The 12,964-nt window shown below is 38.0% G+C and overlaps 1 protein-coding gene across 2 annotated transcripts in view; it reads right to left on the bottom strand.

The window, feature by feature from the left end:
* HPS5 (HPS5 biogenesis of lysosomal organelles complex 2 subunit 2) overlaps nucleotides 1-12,964 on the bottom strand; it is a 1,422,788-nt gene that overhangs the window by 671,186 nt on the left and 738,638 nt on the right. For both annotated transcript variants that reach the window (XM_044059074.1, XM_044059075.1), the window contains exon 13: nucleotides 11,032-11,155. In XM_044059074.1, the coding sequence (XP_043915009.1) occupies nucleotides 11,032-11,155 (124 nt within the window). The remainder of the gene's footprint in view (nucleotides 1-11,031; nucleotides 11,156-12,964) is intronic.

The following is a 12,964-nucleotide window of genomic DNA, read 5'->3' as shown; positions in this document are numbered from 1 at the left end:
AGGGACTCTGGGGAGGAGTCCAGCTGCCTCCTTTTGCATGGCCCTCTTTAGTGGGACTCTCCAGAGTGGACTCGCAAACTGCCTGTTGTTCCGCAAGTTGAACCTCCTGGGGCACATCAGGCACGGGCTGTCCCTGAGTGGACAAAATGTCCAAATTCACTTCCAAAACAGAGGGAGCTGGGGCAGAAACAGAGGAAACAGTCAGGAGCATCGACCCACTTGAGAGAACCCTTTCCACCACATCGAATGCCGAAGGAGAGCGAGCCTCCTGGGACACCAGTAAGGAAGCAGCTCTCCTCAGATCTGACGGGGGAATCAGAGGCAAGCCTGCAGGCGCAGAGATGCCGAGGGGAGGGCCATGACCCAACACAATCGGAGCCAATGGAAACCCCACCTCAAATCCGAAGACCGGACTATGGCTCAGAGAGCTGTTTGGGTCCAAACTAGTTGGATCCGACGTTCTCAAGGTAATGGCCGGCATCAAGGTACAAGGTACCATCGGCACCGACCTCGTGACTCTGAGACCTCTCAGATTCAAAAACTCTGATACCGGGGGTCGGATCAGAGAAGGAGTCATAGGAGTGAAAAAGGGAAGTGAGCCCCCCCCTGCTCCAGAGGGAGAGGGGGCTGGCAAGACTCCCATCTGGATCTGGGTGCAAATGAATCGTCGCATCATTTTGTCCATCTCCAATTCACTTAAGCTTCTGGTGGAGCGTGAAGATGAGGCCACTGACACCGACCTGGAATATCGGTGCACAGAAGCCCTAGATGCAGGTCCATGCTCCTCCGGCTCCGGTGAAAATCTAAGTGACTGGAGCCGAGGAGTGCTAGGCCTAGTAATAGCCTACAGTTTTTGAGAAGGACCCTATGGACCCGATCGGTCCAGGGATCTCTTCCTCGTCTTGTCCCTGTCCTGTTTAGAAAGGTCACCTTTCACAGGCCTCTTGTCAGGAGGGTGAGTCCCGGCCTGGGAGGAGGATGAAAGGGGGAGTAGAGACTGTCACAGCCATGACTGAAGTAGTCACAGCGACAGAAAGTAGCCCCTTCATAATAAGTTTGGCCTTGTGGTCTTTCAAGGCCCTAGGATTAAAGCCAGCACAAATCGGGCAATCAGAAGACATGTGAGAGGCTCCTAAGTATATAAAGCACGGAGTGTGGCCATCGACTGGGGACAGCTTGTGGCCACACTTTGTGCACTTCCTAAAATAGGTTTAGCCTGCTCATCCATGCTAGAAAAGAGAAATGAAAGGTCTTTACCCAACCCAACCATGCACACACACAGACTAACGAGGAGGGGGAGAAAGGTAACTACTACACTAACCAACTCTCTCTCTTTTTTTTTTTTTTTGCTATGAAAAGCGATGCAAAAAGAGGTGGGGAGGAAAGAAGGAAATACCTGCCCTAACTCGGGTCTACTTCACATTGTCGTAAGCTGACAATATCGAGTCTGATATTGTCGGCACAACAATATTGAAAGTGAAGAACATCGTGCAAGTAAACGGAAATCTCCATAAGGGAAGATTTCCATTTACCTCAATGTAGTGCGGTCTCGGAGTTGGTATATTTAAGTAGGGGGTGTGGGGGGGTGCAGGGGGGCTTGCTCCCTGCCTATGCCATGTAGTTTTTTTAAAATTTTTTTTTTTTTATGTTATTCGATGTTTTACTTAATCGATCAATAAAGTTCGACCTTTATTGATTCGATTAAGTAAACTTTCGATAATGTGATATAGATGCACCTAACTCTATTAGAAAATAGATTCACTTACCCAAAAAATTACTTTATACTCACCACGCCTAGAGCTTAAGGACCATGATGCTAGGCTAAGCCAAGGCAAACAAGATCTGAGGAAAGGAAGGAGATGGAGGGGTATTATGGGTAAAGGGAGGAGCTTGGACCTCGGATCAGATGCTGGTGAAGCTGCAGTCTCAGATCCGATCCGAATACCCACAGGCTGAAGAGTAAATGAAGTAAGCTACTTCATCTAAAAACCTGTGATATGCTCTACTATGTCTAAAATCAGAGTTAAATACACATTTCATCTCCCAGTACCACAGAACTATATTTGCAAAAATGGGGGCAGCTGCTGCACCCATAGTCACCCCCTAGTCTGCCTGTAGTACTTCCCTTCAAAAACCACAAACTTATTCTGCAAAACTGATCCATAAAATTTACCAAAAGCTTAATTTTAGTTTGTTCCAATAATCTCCCAATGTATAAGGCATCAGTAAACCATTCTAATCCTACATCATGAGGTATAACCAAAAACAAATCTTTTACATCAGTAGTCACAAAAATACCACTCTCACAAAATTCTTATTTCCCAAGCTCACTTAAACAATGCCAAGAATCTTTTAAAACATACTTCGTATTGTTAAAGAAAGTTTTGAGGGACTTATCTACATATTTTGCCAGTGGTTCAGTTTTACACCCCCACATGCCACAATTGGTCTTAATGGTGGATCAAACACATAATTATGCACCTTTGGGATACAAAAGATAGAGGAAATGTGTGGTTACCTAACCCTAAGATAGTCTATTTCAATTTCATCAATCACCCCTCATTACTAAGGCTGTGCAATTTTTAACTGTCTTGTTATAAGACCAATTAAGCCCATTCAAGGAACTAATTTCAAAATATTCTTCATTGTTCAAATATTGTCTCATCCTGGTGGTTATCAAAATAATTAATTAAAACCATGCTTCCCCTTATCTGGTTTCACGATCCTAAGGTTATTTCTCATCAAATCATCAAGACTCCTTTCTGCTCGTGAGTCAAATTATATTTCTTACCACCTTTCTTCTGATTTAATTTTCTTAGTTCCTTCTAACACACTCTCTCAAAAACCTGAATCGGGGGTGCAAGAGGTGGATTAAATACACTTTTGCACTTAATCTCAGCCTGTTCTCCAGTAGTACCACTAAAAACAATTTTAAATTCAATTTTCTCACATACATTTTAATCTCCAACAAATAATCAACTAAATCAAAAGATGTACTTGGAACAACTGTGCGTCCCTTTCTAAAGATCTCAAAATGTTGCCGTGTAATTGCTATATTACTATAGTTAAAAATTTGAAATCATTCATACTCATGGATAATATCATTTGGAATGTTAAAATTTAGATTATCTCAAACAGAATTTATCTCCATTTCATCTTCCATTTCCATTTTGAGTGGGATGATGGTGATGTTCTTGTTGATGTTGTGTCTTTCGGTTTTTCCCGGTTAGGGGTCGCAACAGCGGAACTCCAGTCCGCTAATGATTGGTAGTTGATTTTTACATGCCGAGTTACCAGCCCTAACACACAATCTTCAACGAAGGTACGCCCATTCACGCAGGTCTCCACACAGAAGACACTTTAGCTGAGAATTGAACCAGACAGTGTCTTACTGTGAGGCGACAACGTGTTGATAATCCTCTAAAAATCCCTCTCCCTCCATTACAACCAACCCCTGGTCACTCGTATTTTGCAGACATGGGGATAGTCTGGGTAAGGGGGAAATTTGTGTTATGTTCCCAAAGGGGGTCCCCAAACAGGTCATTAGTATCATTACCAAAATTTTCCCATTCCCTCATGTCACCATTATGTTGGGACCTATTCATATTAGCATCCATTAACTTATAAGTAACCAATATCTCATCCACACTCACCATTATAAAAATCCTCCCTATGCTGCTGAAAATTCCACTGCCCCTTCAGGAGGGGATAAGCCCTTTTATTTTGAAAAGCCAGTTCATCACAAGTTAATTTATTTTCCTTTCTTTTCAAAATGTTATCACATCCTAACTCCACTTTTTTTAAAACATTTTCATAGTTAGTTAGATAAGAGTCAAACAATAATTCATCAACAATTTCCTTCTGAATTGTATCAATTTCAATTTGAAGACAGACCATTTTCCTATTGTTATCCTTCGTAATTAATTTCATATAATCAAGCCCCATCTTATCAAACAAATCCAATAATTCCATACATAACTCTGAGCTCACTTTAATTCCATTCGGGTATTTCCAAAACCTAATTCCCTTAGGTACACGCCTCATACAAATGGATTCTTCAAAAACATATCGTCTAACTGTAAACTGTTATAAAGTAACAATAGTCTTTTAAACATTTTAATTTTTTTCACTTAAAGTCTCATCTCTGGTATTATGAATCTCTCTATTAAATTGTCTAAATGTTGGCTTCTTTCAAATCCATCTGTGAAGGGGGAGTATATAAATTTGGAGTGTTGATTGTATTTCTAATGAAGTTCTGTAATAAAATGAATGAAAGCGTTAAAACAGTTTCTTTTTGGCATATCAGTTTTATCAATTATTATTTTTACAGCACAGCCTCCTAGCATGGTTTATCAGAGTGTTGTCTATTATTAGTTCTTTGTGTTGAAAGTTTTGTTGAGGTGTACATCATTGTATAATATTAAACAAGAATGACATGTTAGAGGGTTGATGCAGCAGTTTCTGTGCCATTGCTAATTGAGAGTATGAGATATGATTAGGGACTCTGAGGAAACTGACATCAGAAAGCTTTGAAGTGATGGGTACTGTTTAGAAGATTGCATGTAAATTTTATAAATTTGTTGTACCATTGTTCTAACTTGCATTTTTTGGGTACAGGAAGATTAATGACTATTGTGGAGGCTTAAAGAAGACTTGGACGCAGAGGGGATGTAGCTGAAATTTTCCTGCTGTAGTCAATTAGGAAAGCCTTAGCTATGTATAGAAGTCACAGTTTGCATTTTTTTACTACAGAGTTTATGTGAAGATCAGATTTTAGTTTGTTGTCAATGCCTAAAAATGTAATATGTGTGACTTGTGCAATTTTAGTTTTGTTGGATGATACAACATCAAGGTTTGTGCTCCATGTTTTGGTGTTGTTTGAAGTCAGTATCAATAACTATTTTTCTGGGGTTAAGGAGTAATCGGGATTGTTTTAACCAGTTCTCAATAGAAAAGGCATCTTTAGTTATAGGTTGAAGAGAGGTTGGAGATGGACCTTAGTTGACAGGTGCTGAGTTATCAACTTATTGTATAATAGAGGATATTTTGCTTCTTTGTGCAGGTCGTTGATGAAGATGTTGAAAAGAATATGTCCTAATATAGAGCCTTGGGTGACACCTGTTTGAACTCAGAGGAAGCTAAAAAGGGAGTCAAGCCTCGTAATGGACTGGGTAAGACTGTCAAGATAGCTGGTAAACTAATTTATAGTGGAGGGTGCTAGGCCTAGAAGAAGAAATTTGTACAGCAGGAGTTGGTGGGACATAGTATTGAAGGCTTTTGAAACATCAGGAAATAGCATAAAGACTATTGGACTACTGTTTCTTTCTTGATTGACTGTATCCAAAAAGGTTCAAAGGGTAGTTTTAGTGTGATGGTGTGGTCAAAAGCTGTGCTGAAGGGGAGAGAATAATTATTTATTTTAGTAACAAATTTAGACATTGCCAATGGATGCATCTTTCAAGAACTTTAGTGAGGGGAGGAAGGATAGCTATAGGACAGTAGTTTGATAGTTCTGTTCACTTACCACATTTGTGTAATAGAATGATATATGAAGCTTTCCATAGTGATGAGATGTTGTTTTCCTGTACAGACATGTTAACTATAATAGTTATAGAGTAACCGATACCTTCTACAACTTCAGAGAGGTATTCAGCAGGCAGTTTATAAGGGACAAGTGCTGTGGACTTGAAATTCTCCAGGTACTTCATGATGGTTTTAGCTGATACAGTTTTTAGAATGAGTTCATGTAGTTTTAGTTGGTACACTTTCTAGAATTAGTTCATTTCTGGCTTTGGTACAGGAGTTTGATAAGGGAGGGGTCAATGCTACTTTGAGGGAAGTTGTGGGGTGTGGAGGAAATGAACTGTTCATTAAATGCATCTACAGCAATGGTATTGCAATCAGATGAAAAGGGATTAGGAATTGGTGTTCTGCATGGATTTAGGAGACTGTTTAAATGCTTACGGGTTACTTATATTTGTAGTTTGATTGGTTGAGAAGTAGTCTATTTTATATTTGAATTCTTCTGACTTGGTGAGATTTCTCAGGTGCTGGCAGTTATCAAAACCAGTTTGCATTTGTTCTTCTGCCAGAGTTTCCAAGCGCTCTAAGTTTTATGAGCTGTTTAGTTTGGCATGTATGCCAAAAAGCAGTACTTACTTTTACTTTTTTGTATCTTAGAGGGGCTTGTTCATTTAGGATGTATAGAAAAGTGCTATTAAAGTAGATGAGGGCTGCATCTAAAGGGGGGGGGGGGTTCAGAAGGATCCAGCTGCACTTTACATATTTTGTTGATGGTTTGTTAACTGAAGTTAGTGAGATGTCTTATTGAATTATTGTGCAACTCTTTAGGGGATTTTTGACCTTCTCTAATGAAGTATGTTGGATGGCAGCCATTAAAAACATCTGGTAGTATGCCAGCTAGTTTAATATATTTTAGGCTGGTTGATAGTATGCATTTAAGGATGGTTGCTTTGTTGGATCCTTTGTCAATCTGTTAAGAAAAATGCTTAGTCAGAAGTATCGGCATGGATTTCTTCAAGTAAACTTATTTCAGACATTACTTTAATGCAAGTTAATATAGAAAAATATAGCTGTGTTCTGTTAAAATTCAGATATCATGCTACAACTACTTCTGTGTAAGCTGAGGTTACAAAGGCATAACCCTGCTTTGTCAAGCTGCAAAGAAAGCAAAGGCATTGCCATATGCACAGGAACAGAAAACTTGCTAGACAAAAGCATTAGATTCATATTGTGACGCCTGTGCACTGGCCCAGCAATCAAGGAGCCTCAATCCTCACCACTAGCACCAGTGAGGGACATCCATATAGGGAAAGGATAACAAATGCACACACAGTAAAGTACAATTTCCCTTATGAGCACACAGAGATCACAGTCAGTCTGGGGCTGGTTTCTCCCTCTCTCTCCAGGTTCCCAGTAAGACTCTTCACTGGCACAGCTACAGGGTCCAGATCTCAGTCTAGTGGGTAAGCTAAAACCTCCAGCACCCTCTCTGTCCAACCAGTGCTTTGTGCAAGTAGCTGACACACACACACTTTGAGATACGAGTTATATATAACCACGGTTCTCCAGCTGTGCCCCTTTAACCCAGACTATACAGTAGTACCACTTGCCACCACCCACTAATATTTATCAGCTACTAAAAAGGCCCTTAACAAAGGGTGTCCAATTATTACTGTGCAATATTATTATCCAAATGGTAAATGCAATTGAATAGTCAAGGCTTATTGCAGTGGCTTGGCCAGTATCACTGTATACATGCAATGTACTCTAGAGCTTAAATTATCTCTACACAAAACAGCCACAGTTGAAAGGTTTAAAAATATTTAAGAATAAATAATAAAAACACAAGACAATACTTCTTACTAAACAGTGCTAGTCAAGAGTTCAGTGATCACAGAGAAATACTTAAAATAATACAGTAATACAGTAGAAAAGTTCTGACATCAATACAGAAAAAAGACTACTCTAATGTTCCTAGTTCCTAGCTATATCCAAGAGAAAACAAAGTTCTAAAATAAACTTACATATACAGCAAGACAGTGCTGGTGATGTTGGATGTTCTTAACACAAATGCTAAATGCCCTTATTCTTTCTGTCCTAAAATTGATAACACAGTACCACTGATTCATTTCACACTACATCATTTCTTTCTGGTTCCCTGGCTAACAGAACTCAGAGGTTAATAGCCCTTTTGATCTTGCAGCTGGTCAGAAAGCCAGAACAATAAAAGAAATTATACATGTAAATTCTAGCCATTAACTCTGGCCTCAAAACAATAGGCAGAATGCCTCCCTCTAGACATCTCTGCTCTAAGTTTTGGATCAAAGAATTTCACAATGCTTGACTTATCAGCTTTCTTACATCAGAGTGCACTGTTGTTACATTTTTTTAGTTCAACATCCAATACAGTCGTTTCACATTTAAGAGAACAAGCCTGTAGCTTACATTAATATTTACAAATGACAGAATTATCTACAAAATTCAATCTAGCTAGGCTGGCAGCCTTCACTTATCTCACACATATGAACAGAAAAGTGTTAAACTATGACATTGCTCTACAATACTATGATCAAACTCTGCTGAATACAGTATTGTCAGAAATAAGGAAATTTACTAGACATTGAAATGTGAAAAGAAATTGTCATGAGACGGGAAACATTCCAGTATAGTAGCTGTCATTTAGATGAGAAAATTAAGTTTATTAGACAGTGCAACAGCCAGTTAATAAGTTTGAATAGTATTACAGAAGTATTACAGAATACTCTAAACCAGCCACCTAAGCTGAATCGTTGTAAACTGCCAATTCGTGTACCTTATGTGTATAAAGCTAACTGCTATTGTTAGATTCAGTTTTGTAATTCTCACAAAGATGGCATCCTGGTAATAAAAAAAAAACTTCTTTATTAGAACACGACTGTCTCCAAAAGATATGTTCACTCTATACTGTTCTAAATAATCCTTGTTAGATTTTTAATCAATTGGTTCAGGCCAAACAGACTGATACATATAGAAGGGAAATTGGAGTCACTTGTGGACCAATCTATGTTTAAGTCACCCCCCCACAGTATGATGGTTACCTGACCGATATTTGTGGAGCTCCAGTTTAGTATGTTTTCTGCTGTAGTAGCATCCTTTTTATGTGGAGGAATATATGCAGCTATTATGCATATGGCCTTTTGTTTATTTGATTTGAAATGAGCCATTACTAGTTCTCCACTGTGAAATTTAGGAGTGCTAGCATGGAAGGTACATATTTCCAGTGAACACTGGAAGATAATAGCAGCCTGAGTGGTCTTTTCTTATGATACTGAAATTTATAGGAGTTGTTGTGATGAGTAGTTTGTAATCACTCCTTTATTGTAAATGAAGAAAGTTATTTTTGATCCTGTTGCACCTGAAATTTGACTTTTAAAAATACTACAGATACGGGAACATGGAGCCTGAACGCCTACTGCTATACTCTGTCAAGTATTATGTTCGTCAGAATATACTAACATTACTGGGGAGGCAAGCCGTAATAACTTAATTGGTTAATTGCTAAACAATTGCCAAACAATCAGTTTTTAGCCAAACTTAAATTAACAGTCTGGCATAAAACTAAGTACTTTTCACTGTTTAGCAAACCACACTCCTTGCCCCTTGATACCTTTTATGAAAAAATGGAGGTTTTGACCATGCATCGAAAGAACATTTTCTTTTCCATATGGCCCAGCACAGCGCTACAAATGTCCCCATCAAAAGAATATGACTGCAAATGTTCAGGTAATATTTTCCCATATTCATGGCACTTTTAAAAGTTAGAATTTCAAAAGCAAGAGGATTAAAAAGTGCTTCTTTGTATTATAAAAGTGTAGTTGTAAGCAAGAAGACATGATTGGCTTCATGGTAAGTTTTCATCTGAGCTAGTGAAATTTCTTTGCACAGGATGTTTAATCATTCGGAGAGGGTGAGTTAAGTTTAGACATTTTGTTATAACTTGCACTCAAACCTGAGATCTCCAAAAAAAAGATGTAATAGATGCCATTGACTTGTTGGATTACAAAATAGCAATTGGCCATCTAAATCTGTACAGTAGTTTAGGAACATTAAATAATTACATTTATACAACAAGATGTGAAAAATAGTTAAAAACAGTAATACTAACACAATTTTACAAATAAGTGTAACAGTTGAGCTCCATTGCTGCTCTGTACTCTACCAGGTAACAACTGTAGTTCTCAGCAGTTTGTTACTTTCTGACTAGTAGACAGACCTTCTGTCCCTAGGGGACTTCTTATCAGAATGTTTCAATATCTTTTTAGCAAGTACTATGCCAAACATGACAAAGCAAAACAAAAACTGAAATGATGCACCAACTAACAATATTATCTGCTGTAGCATTTTATTCACTACTTAAAATTAATGCTGAAACAAAAGGTTTAAGTGTTCTTAGCTCTCCCTATTTAATATCAAACAATAACCCAAGAGTCACCAGTTATAGATCAGATATCAAAATGCAGCTGATTCATTATCTGTGGCCTAATGTTCTGCTGACCATATTATCCTTACTAATTTATCACTTTAATAAAACTAGTAGTAAAACACTGGCTGTAAAATGGTCAAAAACGGTAAGCTCTGCTGTAAAAAAAGAAAAAGCCACATAATATGGCAAACAGTAAATTGGGCTGGGTCCCCAAATTGCCCGACAGGTGCAGAGTTATGTATGCACCTGCACATTTATTCACCAATACAAATCATCCTGCTGTACATCATCAAGTAGCTATGCTCAAACCCCTGAATTCTTAACTTAGATGTGTAGATACTTTTGCGAGTCCAAGTATATAAGCAGAAAGTAATGTGGATTAAGTAAGCTGGAGATACTATGACCCCTGCCACTCATCACCCATATGCAACTGCTACTACTGAGTTGTAGTCACAATAATGAACTTGTATGCATTTTTTAATCACATTAAGCTTAGGAAATGTGTTGTACAAAAGAAGTTCCTGTTGCATCCTATACTACCACATCAAATCATTTCAATATGTTACTTATTCAAGTCGCACAGTACTTTAAATGATGACTTTGCATATAATCAACAGTTTTCAGTCAACAACTCTGTGCAAGCCTTCACACTTGCCACATTCCTGTGTTATACATTATATTTCTTTTTGCCCATGTGTAGTCAATTTATTTATGAAAATAATAAGGGTATTTTACATCTATTATTTCTTCTCTGGTAACTTATTCCATACTTTCTAATATCTCCTAATGAAACAGTTTCTTTTCATTCTATAGTATACCTTGGAGATGGACTACAACACTTCACCAAAAGTACACAATTCATGAATAAGTAATAGCACAAGATCCTAAAGAGGCAAGACAACATAACATTGTGAGACATTCTGTTCATATCCAAACTACATACCAAGGTACCCCATCAACAAGTTGCATTTTATTTACAGACACATGCAACACTAACAAAAATATAATGCATGGATGGAATAAAATGGATATTGCTATGCATTTACCTTTCTCTAACAGCTTGGAGAGAGACTCGAGGTGATGCAGGACGGAATGGCAATGAGATATGGAATGGCAGGAGAGTCTCATTCCGGTCAACATCAGTATTCATTGAAGCATGAGACATGTTATCTGATGTATGGATATGGGGAAAAACAGGTAATATGGAAAAGTAAAAACAGACAACACAGGACAAAACAAAGCAATAATAAATGATGGCATTTCAACATTCTATGCAAATCTGAAATATCTAGTATACGGTAATACAAGCAGGCTTGCTCAACGGTTTTCAATTTAACTGTGCATTCACATGTTGTGGCATTTTTAGCAATTAGTGTAATTGTAGTCTTTTTATTACTCTCTCCTTTCCCCCATGACATATATAGATTGATTACCTCTGCTTTCTCTACAGCTACCAGAGTACCTTTGGGTATTAACAACATCGTTTTTTTTTTATCTTAAGCAAAAAATAAACTGACCCCGTGGGACAAACTAGTGTGCACTCAGTGGATGCCAGTAACCCTTCAGTCTGACTGAAATACTGTTCTCAATTCCTATGCTTCTCTTTTAGAAAAATATTACCCCTGAAAAAAGAAAAAAAATATATAATTGACTTAAACCAGAAAATGAAACAATTATTGGTATGCAAAATAATCTTAACAACAGTCCTAAAGCCTGGAAGCACCATTACTCACTAAGAAATTCCTGTTAACTAATTACATCCGAGTGACACCTCCAGGTGCATCTGCAGTTAACTCCTACTGATGCCTTTAGGCATCAAATATCACTTGCTCATATTTGCATCAATAATTCCAAAACCATTCTATCAACAAGGTTTTAAAAGATTTTGTATTAAAGCTTACACAATACCAAACTCAACTGCATTAACATTTGACCTCTGTCTAGTACAGGTAACTAGATATTAACTGTTGTTTTTATGATATTAATTTATATAGCTATAATTTTCACATTTTTCTAAATACCTCAACAACCAAGTAACAGACAAAACTCCTTAGGCTCATATGAAAGCTCTCAGCTAGATGAATAAAAAGGAATGTCTTTTGGCTTTTCCCGGTTAGGGGTCGCCACAGCAGATCACCGGTCCGCAGAATGATTGGCAGTGGTGTTTTTATGGTGTCAAGTTGCCAGCCCAACCTTCACAGAAAGCACACACATACACACACACCCACCTGCATGTCTTTAAAACTCACTTGACCGCAGGTAGCACATGCAGACTCTGCACAGAAGGCACTCCAGCCAAGAACTGAACGAGAGAACCTCTTGCTGTGAGGTGACAATGCTAACCGCTGCACCATTATGGCTGTCTCAGCTAGATGAATGAAATGCTGCTAACAGTATGTAAGTAACTTGAGTGGTTGCTGAGATATTTTAAGTTGTTTACAAATATTACAAATCTAATAGTTGCTGTGTTTACTGTGACTTATAAAATTCAGTTTAAGACCTAGAACCTAAAGAATATTACCACTATAAAAACAGTTTGTGCTGACGAGTTTGCCATTTATACGTCTTTCATAATCCCTATGGTCCAGAGATATGAATATTTATTTTAAATATGAGAACATAATTTAATTATGTCAAAAGGCTTAGGTGCTGTCCATTGGAGGTTACAGTGCAAACTTCCTGAGCTCCATTGGTGTGAATGAGTTGATAAAACATTTAGCAATCAAGCTAACAGCCAGCTCCATAATGTACTTCCAAGACTTGTAACTTCAGGTCCTATAAACAGAAAATGTCAATAACTGCTCATTCTTCTTTAAAGCTGTTTATTGCAGGGGGTAGCTTCCCTGTACCCAAATGCTACTTATTTACTAACTCTGAGTTCACCATACCTCAGGAAAAGGGAATGTTCCAAAACACAGCAATCTGAAGCTTGGTATATGTTACATGGTAAGTCTGCATTCCTACACATTCATTCTTTCT

This window comes from Protopterus annectens, chromosome 17.part0 (assembly GCF_019279795.1).
Source record: "Protopterus annectens isolate FY-2018-M chromosome 17.part0, PAN1.0, whole genome shotgun sequence".
In the NCBI taxonomy this organism is placed as follows: Eukaryota; Metazoa; Chordata; order Ceratodontiformes; family Protopteridae; genus Protopterus; species Protopterus annectens.
This window is presented reverse-complemented; position numbering and strand designations above follow the sequence as displayed.